The sequence below is a fragment of the Centruroides sculpturatus genome, unplaced genomic scaffold (assembly GCF_000671375.1).
Source record: "Centruroides sculpturatus isolate CEXI.00-Female unplaced genomic scaffold, Cexi_2.0 scaffold218, whole genome shotgun sequence".
Taxonomy (NCBI): Eukaryota; Metazoa; Arthropoda; class Arachnida; order Scorpiones; family Buthidae; genus Centruroides; species Centruroides sculpturatus.
In genome coordinates, this window is record NW_019384383.1 from 612,195 (window position 1) to 633,861 (window position 21,667).

General features: G+C 30.6%; 1 protein-coding gene across 3 annotated transcripts in view; it reads left to right on the forward strand.

Annotated features, from left to right (window-relative positions):
* LOC111617974 (kinase suppressor of Ras 1-like) overlaps positions 1-21,667 on the forward strand; it is a 100,545-nt gene that overhangs the window by 28,796 nt on the left and 50,082 nt on the right. For all 3 annotated transcript variants that reach the window (XM_023359384.1, XM_023359382.1, XM_023359383.1), the window contains exons 3-7: positions 623-767; positions 10,462-10,951; positions 12,836-13,002; positions 18,168-18,228; positions 20,373-20,453. In XM_023359384.1, coding sequence (XP_023215152.1) covers positions 623-767; positions 10,462-10,951; positions 12,836-13,002; positions 18,168-18,228; positions 20,373-20,453 — 944 coding nt within the window. The remainder of the gene's footprint in view (positions 1-622; positions 768-10,461; positions 10,952-12,835; positions 13,003-18,167; positions 18,229-20,372; positions 20,454-21,667) is intronic.

A 21,667-nucleotide genomic window follows, 5' to 3' on the forward strand; every position in this document is an offset into this window, starting at 1 on the left:
AACTTCATATTTACCCGATTTGGCACCATGTGATTTTTTCCTGTTCCTGGATTAAAAATATCTGCTTTGTGATCACCATTTTTTGTCAATTGAAACCATAAAAGAAAATTTGCTGCAAGTCCTGAAAGGATTTCACAAAAATGACTTTAAAGCATGTTTTGGGGATTGGAAAAAACATTGATATAAGTACTGTACAGTCCATTGCATTGGGAAGGGATTACTTTGAAGGGGATGAAATAAATTTTGATGAATAAATTCAAATCTTGTATTTTATTGAACCATTTCTGATACTTTTTTATCACAGGAGTATACAATAGTTGGTTGCCTAACAGGTTATACATTGAATATATATATATATATAAAGGTCCAGTGTTTTGAGGACGTGGAAGAGGCTTTCTTGCATAGGCGAATAAGTCTTTTGATCACATCAATAAAGGAGTGTGGAGGATTATTTTCTTTACATTTCAGAAAGGATTATCAAAAGAATTATTCCAACTTATTACATTACTATAAAGTTTCACTATTTTATTTAAAAAATGAAATTGCTCAAAAAGATATTTAAGGCAAACCATAAAATAAATGTTACATACTATTAACAAATATTATCACTTACATACAATAGGGCATCTCGCAAGAAATAGAGACAATGGACGAGTTACTACGGATGTCGGAACATAATCTGAAAGAAATCATGCATAAAGTGAATGCCAGAGATGAAGAGATAAGGAGAATGCTCATTGCTCTACGTAATTTAAAAACTTATACAGGTATACTTACCTACATTCATTTCTCTATGTTTTAAGTGTAGACCTTTAGTCGAAAACTATTCGATGTCTTCAGATTATGTGCTTGTTCACACTTTAATATTCATAAAAAATAAAAATATATCTTAAGAGATGTGAAGGAAATTTAAAATGTATTTAACTTAAATGACTAAACAAATTATTTTAGCTATTAGTCACTTGTAACAGTTCTCACAGTTTTATTCATTTCATTTTGATTAGTTTCTTTAATTTATTTTAATGCAAAATAGTTGTAATTAGTGGAAGTATATCTTATCCAATTGATTTATAAAATAATTTGTGACTTGCAAAATGAAATTTTGTTTTATACTTGGTAAGAGAAGATAAGAGTAGAAATTTAGACTCTACTAAAATAAGTGTCAAATACAATAAAAAAAAACACACCTTTAACAATCCAGCAAATAAAATTTATTAAAATAAAAAATGTTTTTGATTGTTTTAACNAATTATATATTTTCAAGAAAATGTTTTAACTATGTTATTTAACAATGATTATTATTTCTGATTCCAGTATATGGTTGAAGGGATACTCAGGTAGAAAGGGAGATAGTTTGGTCACAAAACTTCCAAGAAGCCCAAGTTATAAGTGTTTTAAAATAAAAGGCAAGTGCAATGCTCACCCTTGAGTAATGGCAGGTTAAAGTAAATTATTGGATATACAGGGTGTCTCAAAAGTCACTCACTACCTATTTCAGTACATGTGTTTTAAAAAATGCTATGCTGTCATAACAATATGTATCTTTAATACAAATTTGTATATGAAAAAAACATTAATTGGTTTATGTCAAATTTTGTGCAATTATTAAATTTTTCCATTCAGACCCATATCACTGATGAAGAACATGGAAGAATGAGAGTTTGTGGTAACATGCAAGATGAAAGAGTTGAATTGCAAGAAAATTAGATACAATTTTTTCATTAAGCTCATCAAATTAAGAGGAGTTGTATAAGAAAGGTCTAACAGACAAGGCTATTCATGAGTTTTTATGCTGGAAAGTATGTTCCAAAAAGCTTATTGCTTCAATCTTTGTAGAGACACTGACAGTTGCCACATGCAGCACTAATTTTTTGATGCTTATACTTTGAAATAAATATATTTTTCATGTTTAAACCAGTTTTTCATAATTCTAGTTATTTTTCATAATAAATAGCAACTTTTGAGATACCCTGTATAAATTTTAAAAAGTTTCTTCTCAAATTTATATTAAAACTACTTAAATGAAGACTAGATAATATTTAAGTAATTTAACAATTCCTTTACAAAATACAGTGGGTGATCAGTTAATGAACAGATCGGATAACGAACACTTTCGCGAAAGATTTTTATGATCGGATAACGAACACCCCACAGAACAAACACAAGAAGAAGTGACGTAAAATAATGAATACCGATTGGTCTTTCCTTGTCTTCGGGCAACAATTCGAAACTTCTCGGAGTGTGGGAGACGTCGAAATCGACGCTCAAGCCGGTATATACCGATTGGATAGCATTTCTTCGAACTTTGAAACTCTCCCTTGTAATTCCAGCCTTTTATTTTTCTGACAAAACAATTCTTTTATGTATTCGCGAGACTGTCGGGTAGGTGCTCGTTAAGTTTTGCATCTGTTTTTCTTTTTGAAAGGTGAGTATAATAGCAAAGGTAGAAAGTGGGCAGAAGATACCTAATGCTGCTGGGCAGTTTGGCGTGAACAGGTCTACAATAGGCTGCAGTTCAATCTTATCTAAGAAAAATACTGTATAATCAAGAAGACTCAAGCAGCTAAAGGAGTAACAAAAATCACATCTGAGAAATAAAGAACGTCGAAGAGTTCGTAATGGAACTGGAAACGGATCTGACGACAGAAGAATGCCAAGAACTCTTGAATGAAGAACACCAAGAAACTCGGCGAGATATATTTTCTTCTGAAAAAGAGGATTAATGACGATATCTGTTATTAATTAAAGATCCTTTGAAGAAGTGGGAGAATGTCAGAACAACAGTGTTAGAATGGCATCCAAACCAAGTTGAGGCTTGGGGATTTCTACAATTGCAATTACTTACGAAAAATTCTGAAGAAAAGAGAAAAGCAATCGACATTAGACAGATTCTTTAACCCTTTCAAACGGAAAAAACATGACTAATAAAAGCACAAGACTGTGTATGTATGTATTTTTATTATTACATATAAATAAACGTAGTAAGAAAGTATATAATTTTTATTTTTGAGGGTCTCCAGAATGAATTAATTAAATTCCCATTAAAACCTATGGTAAATCTATAATAATTGGTTAATGAACAATTCGGATAGAGAACAAAGTCTTGGAACAAATTATGTTCGTTAACCGATCACCCACTGTATAGACAACTAGCACTGATCTGAAAGTTTCTTTTCATAAATCTTTATTGTTTTTACTTGAGTTTTTGTTGATAAACTTAATTTCAAAATGAATATAATGCTTTTTGACTTTGTATAAGTCCAAAATAAAGCTTCATACCATACTTTACCTACTCTGTTATGGTAATCTAGTAAGCCTAGGTAAACTTAGATTTGTCAACAAATTTTGCTGGTAATAAGTACAAGTTTAACTTATAATCTGAAGACAGAAATTTCATACATAAATTTCCAAAAATTAATTTTTTATAAATTATACATATATAGGGTGTCCCAATTTAATCAATATACAAAATATCTTGAGAAATATGACAAAGAAAAAAAATGTTCAAATAAAATTTGTACTGTATCAAAAAATATACCATCCATGCTTTTCCAGTACTACTCCTTTATTAGAAAAAATGTTTTTGCTATTAAATACGTTGATTTAAACATTCAAAATACAGCTGAAACAATAATAAATTAAAATTGAAAATGTTTTTTTAATTTATGAGTCTAATAAACATTTTCAATTTGCACTGTTTTGCAAGGTAATGAAAAATGAATTAACTTTTGAATCATTCTATTTCCTTGTGACTTTTTACTGATTTGTTTTTATTTTTGTACAGTATTAAATACCCATATATTGTACATACTGAATAAATAGAATATGGTAAAAAAACAATCCTTCAACAATCCAGCAAATAAAATTTACTAAAATAAAAACATTTTTTATCATTTTAACTGATCTTCCTCAGTTACCATAAAATAGAATGTGAAAATAAAATGTAAATTTAAAAATAAATGAAAATGAGAATTCTGAAATAAATACATAAATAACTGAAAATGTAGTTGTGGACAATAAAATAAATAATTACAGAAATAAAATAAATAACAAATAAATGTCTCTTAATAAAATTAATCTTCACAAAAAGACCACCATGAGATAGCCAATGTGTCTGCGTCTCATCTCTATGGTTGATGCAACTGGTTCTTTTGTGTGCTTTAAAAATCTCCAATCTTTCAAGATATTTCATTGTGTGTGTATTTGTTGTTGGTTTGATAATTAATGCATGCTCCCATTGGACATGAATATCCTGTTGCCGTGCACAGCTGATAGCGTGGTGTTATTGAGCTTCTTATCAATTGTATATTTATGTTCCTTGAGCCGTTGTTGTAATTTGCGCATTGTGGCTCCCACATAGACTAGTTTAAATTTGAAACGGTCATTTAATGGGATGGAGTAGATTCCCGTGACCGAATTACAATTATGTTGTTTTTTATCATTCTTTAAAATTCTGAAAATTGTAGGGTTACGTCGATATACTACTTGGAGATTATTAGCCTTGGCTGCCTTCTTATATATTCCCCTTAAAAATGGGATATAATTTAAAACCACCCTTTGATTTTGGTCCAATGAGGTATGCTGATGTTTTGTTGCTTGAAAGGTTGTAATTAATTTCTCTATCATTTCCCTCAGGTATCCTTGTTGTTCTGCAATTCTTAAGATGTAATTTTCTCTGTTACCATGTCATTTATGCTTGTACAATGCATACAAGCTCTTCTTATCCATCTTAAAGGCTGCCAATTTGATGTGAAGAGGATCAACAGAGTTATGTGGAATTAAAATTGGTTGAAAACATGGTTTTCTGTATATATTGGTCCAATTTCTCAATGTTTACAAGTGATGGAAACATCCAAAAAATTTACAGTAGTTTCACTCTCCTGGTCTAATTGTAGGAATAATCTGTAGGGGTTATCATTGATCGCTTCCAAAAATTTCTGTAGGTTTGGTTTTTTCTGCCATAGGATGAATATGCCATCCACATATCTAGCATATAAAAGAATAAGATGTTGAAATTTGGGTAGAATGTTGTTTTCCAATTGTCGCAATACCAACTCACAAAGAATCGCTGATGTGGGACTGTCCATAGGTACGCCTTTTCCTTGTAAATATACCTCATTTTCAAATTCAAAGAATGATGTAAAACATCACAATAGAAACTAGAACTTGTGCACCTAGTATGTTATACATCATTCTTTGAATTTCTTTGGAAGGGGACAAGATATCAACCAATATCTATTATAAGCCATGCTATACTCCTCTATTCATCTCCACCAATTATGATGACCCCCTGACTTACAAGTTAGCTGCGTTCAGGGCCCTAACCAAAAGAGTGTTCACACACACTACAAAATTCGATGATACATTGGCAGAATTACAGCACATTCAGTACATAGCCTCACAACATGGATATGGACGAGAATTAATTCATAAACTTGCATATGCCTGTTTGTCTCAATTACATAATATTAACAACAACAACACAAGTGCTAGCAACTCGAATAGTCCACAATCTTGGGCTGTGGTTCAATATAACCACCACCTGGACCCTATTTATAGAGAAATTGCAGCAATTACAAACAAAAAAATTGCATATAAGAGGCGCAGTACTGTTTATGACTTCCTCCACAACTGCAAAGATCGCATAGACATAAGATTTGCTCCAGCTGTATACTCAGTTCCATTAAGGGACCATAGATTTCAAAGGACCTTGTATATATTGGCTCTATGATACGTTCTCTAGATAAGTGTTTACGCGAACATAGGTATGACATTGAGCATAACAGAGGCACCACTGCCTTATCTACTTATGCTTCGACCCCCCGGGCATAAGAGCTAACCTGCATAACATGCAAATAATTAATATATCATGCCAAAGAGAACATATATGTTTGCTAGAAACTCTCGAAATACACAAAGCTGGGTTACACAATAACTGCATCAACTCCAAGGATGCGATTAATATCTCTAATGCTTGGAAGCTCTATTATGAACGCAAAGACCCCATTTAATCCGGATCTCCACCATTTTTTGTATGTGTGTGTAAAAATATATTGATATATTCTTTCGTTTGTATACGCTATATTTAGTGCACATGCGCAGTATGAATCGCTATACGCAACTGTTCATACGTACTAAAAAACGTTTAAATCTTCAAGCACAACTGCTATCCAAATCTCAGAACTTTTAACCTGAAGAAGACCAGAAATAATGGTCGAAAACGTTTGTAGTATTTTTAAATATTTTACTGTTATTTAAAGATTGTTGGGAGTTTATTGTATATTTTACCAGTACTTATTAATGAGTGTTAACCTGTATACAAGGTATTTAAGGAATGCAAAAGAAATGCAAGTTTGTTAGCTGTTTCACATTCTTTCTTAACATTTTTAAAATAAAATGCAAAGATGTAAAAATAGATTGTTACAATGAATTTTCAAATCTTCAATTGGAGAGTCTTTTTTTGTTTTTATTAAAATGCACTATATATTCACATTGAATTACATATAACAGAGATGGCCAAATCTTGTAATAGGAGTCATATATCATGTACCAGCTGTAAGTTTAGCCACCACATCCTCTATTGGAATGGTTTTATGTATTAACTATAGTGTTTTAACTTATATATATATAGTTAAAACACTACATGCTAGTTTTATTAATGGCCATCAGCATCTGTTGTAATACCAGACTTATTTTACACAGAATAGGAAATATAGCCCAATTAGGAAATTTTTGTGATTACTCAGGATTTATTTCTTCATAATTTGAAGTTTGGACTATTTACAAAAAGTCAAAATTAACTTTTGAGTCCATCTTTATCCTTATTACACTACCATAGAAGTAACAGTCACAAAAAATTTTCTGCTTTGAAGAACTCTTCTTAAAACACAGGTAAAAATTGGTAAAAAATCCCAATGGTTAAAAAAGATCAAGTGTCAGTCTTTCTCTGTACTGTCAAGGCTGACACTTGATCTTTTTTAACCATTGGGATTTTTTACCAATTTTTACCTGTGTTTTAAGAAGAGTTCTTCAAAGCAGAAAATTTTTTGTGACTGTTACTTCTATGGTAGTGTAATAAGGATAAAGATGGACTCAAAAGTTAATTTTGACTTTTTGTAAATAGTCCAAACTTCAAATTATGAACAATTAGGAAATCATGAACATTTATTGGTTTAACTGGGGAATGCATTTCAAATCTTCTTGTCCCTCATCAGCCCACATTTTGATGATGACTATCTTATTCATTTTTGAAAGGCAATTGTTAACTTTCTAACCATGCAGCCACAGATGTTAACATCACTAGAATCTGGACAAGAAGGTCCAAAATGCATTCTCCAATTAATATAAATCAATAAATGTTTATAATTTTATAATCTGGCTATATTTCCTATTCTGTGTGTAATAAGTCTGATATTACAGTATATATTGATGGTTGTTAATAAAACTAACAGATAACTGCCAGACATGAAGCAAATTCAACAAACATTACATATATATATATATATATATGGTAATACCCCGAACTTACGCAATAGGTGGGACCGAGCGGTAACCGTGTAAGTTGAATTCGCGTAAGTCGGTGTATAATTTCGCATATAAATACATACAAATAATTTTTAATTGGGGCCGGAAACTAAAGAAAACAATAATTTAGAAAAAAGTGTTTAATAAAATCTTACATAATACATATGTATAACAAATTAGGCCTATATTATTTTACAATTTTTCACATTTACTTGATTATTACGCCATAATTTTAACATTGTTTCCATCTCAGCGATAATACTGTGACGTTTACCAATGATATTCAAATTTAAAGATTGAGCATTTTTCACAGCTTTGAGAATTTTTTCTTTGCCTTTTATAATTGTTCTGACCGACAATTCCGGTAGATCAAACTTCTTTGCCAATTCACAAATTTTCATTTTTGTATAGAAGTCTTTAATAATGGGCACATTCATAAAGTCAAACAAGTTAAACGCGTTAGTAACGAATTGTTCAAAAAGTCTAACAAAATAGGAATAACGATGACGTCATTCTCGTTTAACTCGTTCGACTTTACGAACATACCCAATGTTAACTTTACATTCCAAAGATAAAGTTTTTCTTTTCTTGTTTGATGCAGAAGAATTAGTTCTACTTCGTTTGGATGACATAGTAGAGTCTCTCGAGTCTCCGTAGATATAACAAACACAGAAATAAATAACACAAAATAAATTGTAGCTATGTGTCGATTCCATGCGACACGTCCAAACATGTAAGCTGAACAATAGTGTGGGGGGGTGAGTAATCAAGGGTTGCGTGGCACTCAAACAAAAGACGAATCAATGAGATTTGAAAATCGCGTAACTCCGGATTCGTGTAAGTCGGGGTATTACTGTATTACTTTACTAAAATGAATTATCAGAATTTTATCAATAACTGACTTAAGCATCAGAAATTCATACACAAAACCTTTTAAAATTGGCAACAATTTATTTAATCTTGAAATGGTCAAAAACTTGTGTGTTTGAAGATTAAAATGAATTGTTGATGATTTTAAAAGGTTTTGTGAATGAATTTTAGAATTTTGTCTTCTTAAAAAATAAGGGATCTGAGGATCAGTTTGAGAAATTACCAAGTAAGTGAGTTTGGGTGATTTTATGAATAGTTTTGTGATCATTGATGAGGAAAGGTTGGTAATGCCACAGTGTGGTCAATAGTGATTGCCAATATGCCTGGCAGTGAAAATATCATTATTATAACATTAAATATTAATTGGGAACAGCTAATTGAAGAAATCTAGAGAATCTAAGAAATATATAGTTTCCTACAAAGGTTTTCTCCAAACAAGAAAAGATGTATCCATTTTTGAAAGGCTAACTTGTTAATGCTGCCACCAGATAATCTGAATTTAATTTTGCCATTGACATTGTTACAATCCAATTGTTTATAAATTTCTAAAACAAGTACAGTAGAGTCTCGAAAACCCGGCACTCGATAACCCAGCAGTTCGGATAACTCGGCCACACCCTGGCAGGGCAAAAAAATCCTTAGTTAATTAATTTTCATTATAGACAGCTTTATGCCTCATAAAGTATTTTTCTGAGGTCTGTTTTATCAGGTAAATTACTGTACACAGTGTATTCATTAACTTTCATTTTTGTGTAGTAAAGGCTCTATGTCTTCATAAAGGACGTACTTTTCCTTTGTTTAAGGGTATTTGGGCAATTTGGGTTTATTCTCTGTTGTATTCTCAAGTAAACAATACATACAAGTACAGTACAATATTTTCTGAGGAAACACTCATACTTATTTTTTTTTAACCCCATTCTCAATAACCTGGCATTTTCACAAACTCGGCCACCCTTCAGTCTACATTAGGCTGAATTTTCGAGACTCTACTGTAGTAATAAAATGGAATACAGCATTGAACTTTGGGAACCAGCACTAAAATTGAATTATGGATTTATTTAAATAGATTCCCACACATTTTATTTTAATTTATATAAGATAAATAACCTAATAAACACTAACTGTACCAGAAAACTGGAACTATCACTGTCAAAGGATATGTCACAGCCTGTATTTGAGCATATTTAAAACTTTTATACTTAGAATGCAATAGCATTCTATTTATAGAACGGTTTTTCCATTTTACAGTTCTTGATGAGGGCTGATAAAGTAGTGGCCAAAAAGTTAGAAGATTGAATTTCTTTGCTGAAAATATTGAATTGAGGTGTAATTCTTATCTTCATGATAAATAACTTGGAATTATTGTATATTAAAGCTCTTAATTTGTTATTTTGGTTTATATACTGTCTTTTTCTTTTATACTTGAATGTTAGTTTATCATAATATTGTATGATTCTGATGAAACCGTGTCGTTGTTATTAAGCTGGTTATTTATTCAGTTGGACTATTTATCCAACTGAATAAATAGTCAATAAGTTGCCAAGTGTTGATATATGTCACCTTAGTGTGTCTTAAGCTTAGTGTTAAATAACCAGCTTAATAACAACACCTTAGTGTTGTTATTAAGCTGGTTATTTAACACTAAGTAGGGTTGTAAGTAAATAACCAGCTTAATAACAACACCTTAGTGTTGTTATTAAGCTGGTTATTTATTCAGTTGGACTATTTATCCAACTGAATAGATAGTCAATAAGTTGCCAAGTGTTGATATATGTCACCTTAGTGTGTCTGCAAAGAAACATAATATTGTAGTTAAAAGTTCTAAATGTTTCAGATTGAATTGGTAATTTGTTCTACCAAAATTTTGTCTAATTGTTGGTTTGCTTTGATCAATATCTTTTTGTTTATTGTTTGTTTCCAATTTGTCTCATTTGCTGTTAAGAGGAGCTGAAAATAGCAGTTGCTATGCTTTTAGTCTTAAAAATTTATAATATTTAATAACTCTAAAAATAATTAAACAAAAGAATACTAAAAGTTTTTAATGTTTTTCTTTCCATAATTTAACAGATCGGCAGTTACAAGGGGAAGTATCCACTGCAACGGATCTAGAACTGCACTGGGAATCTTGGGACAGAAATTCCGGCGTCGGTACTTCTCCTCGTAGCTATCATCGTACTAGAGCTGCGCGTTCGTCCGTTCCTTCGGAAGAACTGTTAAAGGGAACTCCCGTCTCTCCTCCGTCTAATCACGGGCACCATATGAGTTCTTCTTCTGGTCATATATCGGTTTCTTCCACGGCCATGTATCACGGTCTGTCGTCGACAATTCCCAACTATGGCTCCGCGTCCCTGACTCCAAATTCGAGAGAGTGTCGTTACACGCCTCCACCTACTCCTCCGATAATGGGAAAGAAGGGAGACAAGAGGTTTCCCACCACTCCACCACCTAGTAAGAAACACCAGACTACATTATTACCGGAATTTCCTCTTACAAAAAGCAAATCTCATGAAGAACATCTAGCAAACAGGATTGAACATATGGATTCTTTACAAAACAAGTAAGTTTATGGAAAACACTTTTACAAGAACAAATTTATTAATATCAGTCTTGTTTACACTTTAAATTATGTCATTTGTGACTTATTAAAATTTGTATATATTATAATTAGTAATAAGTTATTTATAAAGTATAGTAAGCAACTATACAGTAAACATTTTTGTTGTATTTCTTAATGGTTTCACAAAAATTGAGTAGACATAAATGCTTCTTTTAATTTATTTGTTGAGTAGTTTCATTCATTTATGGTAAAAAGTACTCAGTGAACAGCATTACAATGTAAAAAAGGAGCATCAGCTTTTGCTTTTAACATTGTTTCATGAATGGAAGAAATGCACTTTCAGATTGTTCTATGAAATAAATAGCAATTTTTATATTACAGAATAATTTTTGAAAATATAGTCTGTTGGAAATAAACATCAGAGTATAGAATTTGTATTTTATAGAAATAGTTAAACAAGTATTATGAATTTTTACCCTATTCAGTCAAAGTAAAATTATCAAATAAATATCGTTTAATTTTATAATTGTATTTTATTAATTATAAAAGTGAAATTATTTGCAAATTTTACAATTTTATAAATTATTTATATTTCTAAATCTGTAAATTTGAAATGAATTATCATCTTTTATCTTTTTTCTAGACAGTTCTAATGTTTACTTGACTACACTAGAACATAAATTGTATACATTTTCAATATTCTGCCAAATTATAAATTGATATTTATTGATCTAAGTTTAAATCTGGGACTAGACAAATTTGTGTTTTATTGAGGAGCTAAACTAAAAGATAAGATTCAATATTTGTATGTTAAGAATTTAAGAAAAAATATTTAATGTTTTTTTTTGGCAATTTAAATATAAAACTAATTGTAAATTACAGTGGTGCCTCTTACTTTGAATTTAATTCATTTTAAGAGTCTGTCCAAACTCTGAATTGTTTCAAGTCCAAATCAGTTTTTTCCATTAGAAATGATGGCAAGTGAATTAATCCGTTTCCAGATTCTAAGCAATACTAATTTTGATAAATTTAAATTGCAAATACACATAATTGAAATAAAAATAACACAATTAGACATCCTAAATGGTAAATTAAAATACAAAAACAATAAATAAAATATGTAAATACTGTGTAATAAAATGAAAATTGCATTTTCTCATCACATGCCTTTGACTTTGGCATCTTAAATGTAGCCAGCAGATCTATTGTGTATGTACCACTTTTATGTATCATGATTTCTTTCACCTCAATTATTGATACAACAACATTTTAGGTTTTCTTGCTTCCATACACTTCTTGGATGACATGGTTAATATTTAGAGATTTTATATATATATAAAATCTATATAATATTAACTATATATCTAAATATATATAAAATCTAATATAAATAATCTAAATATCTATATATATATATATATGATAAAACACATAAAAAATAATGCACAAGCATAACATATGAAATGCTTTTGCAGTGAGATCAAGACACTTGGGTGCACAACAGATGGCATTTACATGGACAGTGCATTTTTTCACTGCATACACAGTTCAAATGTAGAAGCATTGTTCAAACTCCAGATCAAATTTCTCTTGAATTTAGTGTCTGAAGTCTGAAATGTTCAAAGTTGTTTGAAGTACCAGGTACCACTGTATTTTTAAACTTCTGACTTTTATTTTGTGTAATAATAAGTTTTATACCATTCATTTCACTAACATTGAAAGTCATCAGATACAAACATAATTCAGAATTAATATTTCTCATGTAAAGAATTTATTTCAAGAATTCAACCTTATGTTTTAATATGTGGATTTTGACATATTCAAACAAATTCTTATATTATAGGTGACTTTGAATATTATTTTGAGGAAAAAATTTTTATTTAGGGGAGAGAATATTCCTCGGCGCCGACTGGCCACTGAGCCTGGTCTGGAATCTTCAGGCCTGTTTGGACAGATGTCTCCTTTGATGTCATCTCCCAACAGGTCTCCCCCGTTCATCAGTCCTGATCAACAGAGTGATGGATGCTTTGTGGATGAAATTCCTTCACAGAGTAAGTATCGGCATTTATAAAACATTAAAATGATTTTTAAATTACATCAATAAATCTTAACAATTGCCAAAATAATATATTGTCAATAGATATGTTGCAGTTATATATAGTGTAGTGTGTGTAAATACATGCACATACTATGTTGGAATGTGAAAATTATTATATTTTATCATTGATCTGGTTCTGTTTGAAGGTTTACATGCAGTAAGGCTTGACATATGTTGATCAAGTAAAACATTTTCATACAAAATGTTTTGCTATATTTTTTCCATGCATTTGTGGTAATTGGCTGTTGGAATTCTTTGCACCTTATAATATCACACTGTCTTTTGACAAGGAAGAAGTGTGTGCAATTTTTATGTGGTAATGGATACAACTGTGTCAGGAAGACAAAATGTGTGTTTGGATGACCCAATAATCAAGAAAGAATTGAAGAAAATACTCTTCAAAAATTTCTTGAAGATAAATTAAGAAACAGTGAAACTAAATTTTGAAATTTTACCTGATTAAGTTTGATTGTTATATTTTAAATGTTATTAAACATGAATTAATAAAATACAAAAATATAACACTAGTCTATGGAAGAGCATTATGTGAGAAGAAAGAATGTTATTGTGTTTAGATAAGATGTACATTTTTTTAATACAATTTCTTCCCCCAGGTTGTTGACAACAGTTTTTTTGTGGCAATCTTTCTTTGTAAAATTATATAAAAAGGTCTTTCTTCAATTAAAATGACTATCCTTTCTACATCTATCTCTGTATTGACTACATGTGCAAATGCAAGTTATTTGTGGAAAGCTTCTAGTTGGCTATAAATGCATGTGCATGAAAAGACCTGCAAGCTCAATTCACTTTTCTTTTTCTATGAGAGCTTGTTGGGGCTAAAAAAGGTTCACCTCTTTTATTCATTTACCTTTGTCTTCAGGATCGATGCCTCTGTCTCTTCAATCATTAACATTTTCTGTGGCATTTTTTTTTTTTTTTTTGCATTTTGAAACGGAGGAGGGTATGGCAGTCTATCCATTAACAGAATGAAATACCCTAAAATAAAGAATTAAATAAAACTAAAAATAATCCCCAGAACAAACTAAAATGTGTCGGAATCAATTCCTTACAGACCTTCAAGGGAGGATTAGTGTTTTCACTTCTGACAAGTTTAAACATACCTAAATACAGTAGAGCTTCGTTTATCCGAAAGTTGGTTATCCGAAACATCGGTTAACCGAAAGCATTCCAGTCGGCAAATTTAAATTTTCGCTAGTGCTGTGGCGCTGCAATTTTTGGCTATATCTTGGGCTACTCCAATATTTTTTTGTTGGTGTGTGTGTTTTAGCTGGCAGCACTGGCACTTTTGTGTGGTGTTTTTCTGAGGACTGTGTGTGGTGCTGAATCGAACGTTTTTGATACTAGATTAACTTTTTTGTTTTTATTTTTCAATATATATATTTTGTTTGTAAAAAATAAAGAAATACTTTTTAATGATTCAATAGCAACGATTATTATTTTAAAAAGTTTACGTTAGGATTAACTTTGATGAAAATTCAATGCGAAGTGACACACAACGGAGAAAAATTTTATCATGGGATAAATTAATATATTTTTTCGTACATAATCGGTTATCTAAAAAATAAGTTATCCGAACAACCCCAGTCCCCAATTGATTCGGATAAACGACGCTCTACTGTATGTATAATCTTGTCCAATAAGAGACTGCTTCCTTCAGGTTAAAATGTCCTTATGCAAAAAATTTGCCAGATATTAAGACATTTCAACATACACACTGCTCATACAAAAATGTTTCTAGACAAAACATTTTGTCAGAAAGTGTTTAATTCAGATTTATCATATTTTTTGCATTTTGTTTCATCAGTGTGTATTGATACTTACATAAGCCATTAAAAAACAATTTTAAGCATGTTTAGTCAAAAAATTTTGTTTAAAGATGTTTTTTCTGCATCAGTGTGTGTTCAGCTTAAGAAAACTCTATCAAACACTTCAAAACCTTTATATAGAACCATTTAAGAATTTTAGACAAATGTTTTCAATCTACAGCTAAGATCTGTATCAGGTTTGTTTTCATTCTCTGTTTTACATTGGAACTAACAGATGAGCCTGGAGTTGCTCGGGTAAAGAATCTTCTCAATATGAGGTGTGGTAGCTGATGAATATGTAGTTTTTGAGTATATGTCTCTTTAATCCGAATGAGTAAAACATGGTAGACTTTCTCTCAGCTATAAGGTTAGGTACTCCTTTATTGCAAATCACAATCATGTTCATACACATTCATGTGTTTTTGGATTATATAAAATATCATTGTTAGTGTCATATAATTAGAAAAGCGTTGCTCTGTCTTCTGAGGTATGTAAAAAGTTTATTTGTTGTCTGTAAAAATCATCTTTGTGTGAAAAATTTGTAAATTAATTTTTTGTTTTTTATGCTTTATATATGTAGCATTTACACTGAAGAGGGGCTCATATAGGCCCGAAATGCATTTGTGATTTGCAATAAAGGAGTACAGTAATACCCCGAACTTATGCGATAGGTGGGACCGAGCGATAACCGTGTAAGTTGAATTCACGTAAGTCGGGGTATATTTTCGCAATTTGTGTAAAATCCAAATCTGATGTATGTAAGCTAATAAATGTTCCTGTTAACCTTATCTCGCCTTTTGATTTGTTCACGGTTACAAGAAATCATCACATAGAGTCTCTCAAGTTTCCGTAGATATAACAAACACAGAAATAAACACAAAATAAATTGTAGCTATGCATCGATTCCACGCAACATGTGTCCGAACATGTAAGCTAAACAATAGTGTGGGGGGAGTGAGTAATCAAGAGTTGCGTGACGTTCAAACAAAAGATGAATCGACAAGATTTGAAAATCGTGTAACTCTGGGTTTGCGTAAGTCGGGGTAGCGTAAGTCGAGGTATTACTGTACCTAACCTTATAGCTGAGAGAAAGTCTACTGTGTTTTACTGATTCAGATTAAAGAGACATATACTCAAAAACTAAAGATTATCTTGCATAAGGGTTAGATTGGTCACTTGGTGTGGCCAATCTAACATATTTTAAAATTTTTCAAATTGTGTAACTAGAGGAATAAAGAATTTTTAAAATGTGTTATCTAACATATCTCATAAATATTCAATCTAACATATTTTAAAATTCTTTAAATTGTGTAACTAGAGGAATAAAGAATTTTTAAAATGTGTTATCTAACATATCTCATAAATATTCAATCTAACATATTTTAAAATTCTTTAAATTGTAACTAGAGGAATAAAGAATTTTTAAAATGTGTTATCTAACATATCTCATAAATATTCAATCTAACATATTTTAAAATTCTTTAAATTGTGTAGAGGAATAAAGAGTTTTTAAAATGTGTTAGATTGGTCATTCAGTATGATAAACCCTTATGTAAAATAACCTTTGTACTTATATAAATCAAATACTATAATATAAGAAATATTAAAACCAAAATCATATAAAGAGTTTCGTTATTTCAGTCTACCATTATCACATTTATTGTGTCACGTGGATGGTACAAAATGGCACAATTTCATTGGTTAAGTAGACAGCATATTTTCTAATGTTAGATATAACAAACTGCTCCATTCCCAGTAGAATATCAAATTGTAATCTGCCAAGGAATCAAATTTCACAAAGAATGAATCAAATATTTAAACTCAGCACCCTGCAAAACCACTTAAAACATATTTTGTGCTCGTCGATAACCTTGTATTATGTAATTTTCCTATTTGAATGCCACCATACTGCTGGTCTGATGGGAAGAAGTGACTGTTGCGGAAGGGGGCTGAAGTAATTCAATCAAATGTAGTCATTCTCCTGGACCAGTATTAATTAGTAGTCAATGACTACTAATTAATACTGGTCTGCTATTAATATTTGAAAAGTGATTTGTGTTGGATAGGTTGTGATGGCCCCTCACATTATCAAAGTTGCTAGCCTTAATGTCCAAAAGACTTTGTATGATTTGTTAAAAAAAATTTTGTAAAAGTTTCAGAATAATTGCTTTTATGTGATAACAAAATGTTTATACTTTTGCAGCAGATTGTATAAACTAAGTGGGAAGTATGTTCTCATAAATATCACGTTTATAGAAAAATTAGTGGGCTGTGATTTGAAAAAATTGTAGACTTATAAATCCCGCTGCTGACCTCATATCTGTTTATCTGTCTTTCCTTAATCTGAAGAATGTAGTTTGACAGATGAAAGTCGAGACCAGATGTGGAAAGCATAGGGGCAGTAAGTCCAGATTAACTAAATATGAACTTCCGGTTTGAACTGGAAGTTACATTACTTCAATTCAAAATTTTCCCCTGAATGGAGTTAGATGACCAACACGACTCTATTGTTAACAGGAAAAGTAAGATGTACAAAAGTGAGACACTACTAAAAGAATTAAAAACATTGTGACAAAAAATTGCAGCCTGACATTGTGATAATGTCAGAATAAATAATTGCTTGTTAGAATTAGTTTGGGTTTTTTGGTTACGGCAATGCAACACGTGAGAGATCTGCCAAGTTAATGCATTCCAGGAAGACTTTCATGGGAAGCTGGACTTTACCACTTTTGATTCCATGTATGCAAGTGCTATATGATATCTGTCATAGTAATTAAGTGACTATAATATGTATTTTTTAAACTTGTATCTTTTTTTTGTAAGAATTATATTTAGTTTATTATTTTCTTAAACTTTTGACAATAGATAGTGCTATGTGTAAAGCCAACAAATCTAATGTAAATAGAAATGAATTGATTTATAGAAATCCATTCAATATTTTGGGGTGGGATGTATAACATTATCTAAATTAGAAGTATGTGAACATAACTGTAAAGTTTTATAGCAATTGAAGCAATAGAACAGCCTAGGAGTGTATAGCAAGCAAACAAACAAATGTATATATTCAAAAACATGATTTTGAAAAGATTGTTTTTTCAAATATTCCAGTATAAAATAGAGAACAAAAGCGAACCTGTATTATTAGAGTTATAATTATAATTATTTAATATACAAATGTATAATATTAGAGTTTTTAACTTTTTAATTATTTATAATAATATTTTTTTTAATAATATGATATTTTAAGCAATTGCTCGGAACATTTTATTGTACCATACTTTTTTAACAATAGATATTTTGCCCGTACCTCGTTCTCCAAGAACGCAAGGAATGGGTCATTCGATACATCATCGGTAAGTTTTACTTATATGTAGATGTTTTTTTTGAATGGTTTATTGATTTGTTTTAAAAATACCTTATAAGATTTCATTTATATGTCATAGAATTATGAGCATTTGAAAATAAATCAGTTTTATATTTCCATATTAATTACAGTAGAGCGTTGTTTATCCGAATAAATCTGGGACTGGAGTTGTTTGGATAACTTATTTTTCGGATAACTGATTATGTACGAAGAAATATATTAACCTATCCCATGTTGAAATTTTTCTCCGTTGCGTATTGCTTTGCATTGAATTTTCGTCAATGTTAAGCCTAATGTAAACTTTTAAAGATATTAATTGTGACTATTGTATTGTTAAATATTATTTTGTTTATTTTGTGCAAACAAAATAAATATAAAAATATAAAAGCCAAAAAATATATACTTTAGAAGTTGATCTAGTATCAAAAATGTTTGATTCAGGACCACACACAGTCCTCAGAAAAACACCACACAAAAGTGCCAGTGCTGCCAGCTAAAACACACACACCAACAAGAAAAATTATTGGAGTAGCCCAAGATATAGCCAAAGATTGCAGCGCCACAGCATTAGCGAAAATTTAAATTTGCCGACTGGAATGCTTTCGGTTAACTGACGTTTCGGATAACCGACCTTCGGATAAATGATGCTCTACTGTATTTATTTTAATTAAAATAAGCATGAAAGGTATTAAACTTGTACATTAGATAAGACTTAATCACAGTAACTAAAATTTTCTCTGTAGTTCTGATTTTATAAAATTAATTTTCTAGAAACAAATAAATGATAAATTAATGCCATTGAGCTTTAATGTTTCAAGAATATGCATGGTGATCAGATGGAAAATTTACTTGGTAGTTTAATATATGTCGCATAAGATTTTGTTGTTGACTTGATGCTGTAAGATAGTTGTTGAGAAAATTTTTACAGAATTAATACAGAGTAATAGACTCTGGGATACTGTGAACTTGTGGCTATTATTACTGCTCTGTTGTGTTTTTCAAGAAACATGCTAGATTTGTATGTTTCTCGCAATGCAAACAATCTACACTTTATTTACTACAGATTTGAGAGATATTATTTGAAGCTCTTTTTATGTGTTACCAAGTCTTTTACTCACAGTCTTTGTATCTTATATGTGATATCCATTATTATAGATCTTGATTTGTTACTTTATGTCACATTTTTATTGTAGAAGAACTTGTATCTAGATAGAAACTGAAGAATCACATCATTTTATTGAAAGTCTTTTAATATAAAAACAATCCAAAAAATGCATTTACATTTCTTCTTAACATCTTCAGGAAAAGTATAAGAATATTAAAAAAGAAATGTTCAAATACAGGTAGCCTCAATATATTTGGTTAATTGGTTTTACAAATATGTTACACACACTGAAACCACACATATCAAAATTAATAATCAATAGAAAATAAATTAATTTGTGAGTTAGATCATTGAGAATTCATCAGAAAATATAATTTTTACAATACTGCAAAACTGGATGAGATTACAATAAAAGCATCAACTATCATCTGTAATCTAGTTAAAATGAACAAATTTATTATAAGAACAAACATCCCATAACCTGAAAATGGCTTTTAAAAATGGTAAAAAACATTTGTTGGGCTGCAATTTGAAAAAATTGTAGACCTGTAAATTTCCACTATTATCTGTCACTCTGTCTTTCCTTAATCTTGAGAATGGAGTTAGATAGATGAAAATCGAGACTAGATGTGGAAAGCTTAGGCCCCAATTAACTATACAGAAACTTCCAATGCAAACTACAAGTCATATTATTTTGATTCAAAACTTTTCCCTTGAAAGTAGTTAATTAATGAACTGGCATTATTCTGTTGTTAAAGGAAAAGTATGATTGTACAGGGGCAAGACACTACAGTACTAATTTGAGGTGGAGATCATATATTTTTAGATTAAATAAATTAAAAATTGCAGCCTGGCATTATGATGATGTCCCAATAAATAATTGCTCGTTATTATAATAAATTTGTTCATTTTAACTGGGTTACAAGTAATAGTTAGTGCTTTTATTATTATCATAATTTTTACTTTTATATTTGTTTTACTGAGGTAAAAACATTATATTATTATTTAAAATTTATGACTTCTTTTAGATTTACTCCAACTCTGAAGGTCACAATATGCCAATTGTGTGACAAACCCATGTTTTTTGGTGTCAAGTGTAAAGAGTGCAAGTGAGTGTTCTGTACAGTCGACTCCCCTATAATGCGGTAGATACGTTCCACTTTATAAGAATTCACGTTTTAGGAATCCATAAATATATGAGCCAATCACAGCCCGGCATGTGTGCAGTTTACAGACTATGGCTGTTTGAAAGGTTTTCTTCCATAAAATTAATCGATTTTAGGCTAATTTGACTCAACATTTCCAAAGCACATATAATTTTTTGGGAATAATCCGTATAAACTATGCTATAAACAAAAAATTGTAGGATTACTTACCGAGTGTGCATCATTCGACGATGCTATTTCTTAAGCTTGTTTACGTCGCAGAGCAGTGCACCAAACGGCGGGCACGTTTTCTGATAAGTTATTTTTCTGCAAAAGATTCATTGAACTTTGGAGACATCATTAATAGAAATAATTTTTATGGCCATTGAATAAGAAATATTTTTTTCACAAGAAATGCATAAAATTACAGTACTGTATTAGACTTACAGTACATAATTTATATACTGTACAGACGATAGTAAACTCAACTTACCCGCCTAAACTCTCCATAGTGTGTAAGTAGTTCAGCTGCTCGTCCACTATTGGTCCTGATTCGACTGATCCTGTCGTGAACGAGTTGGCGATGACGTTTTACAGCATTTTACGAGTTTCCTTTAGCGTCTTTATACGAATACGGTCGCAATTTTTTTTGCTGCGGTATACAAATCTGTATTATATGGACCCATGTTATAGGGGGTCAACTGTACTATTTTTAATTATATTTTTGATTGTATTTTTCTCTATTCTTCACTAGTAGGTTTCAATCAGCAATTCCAACATCCAAAGATTTTCAATGACAATGCAATTTCATTAACTCATTTTATATTTTTGGTGATGTAAATTTTGTATAACTTTCTACATCATTCAATTTTTAGCATTTTATAAGTAGGACACTCAGTATTGATGTATATGTTGCAGTCAAAACCCATTTTTAGTTAGAACGCGTTTTAACAAGTTTAAACTAGTTTATACTGGATGTCTTTGTTAAAACCAGTTTTGTCTAGTTAAAACTAGTTTTAACTCAAATTCATTTTTGACTAGCAGTAAATTCTAGTTTTAACTAGACAAAACTGGTTTTGTCTAGTTAATTTACTGCTGTACATGTTTTGATTTTAGATAAAACTAGTTTTAACTTTTAACATTAGTTAAAACTAATTTTAGCTACATAAATATGTTTG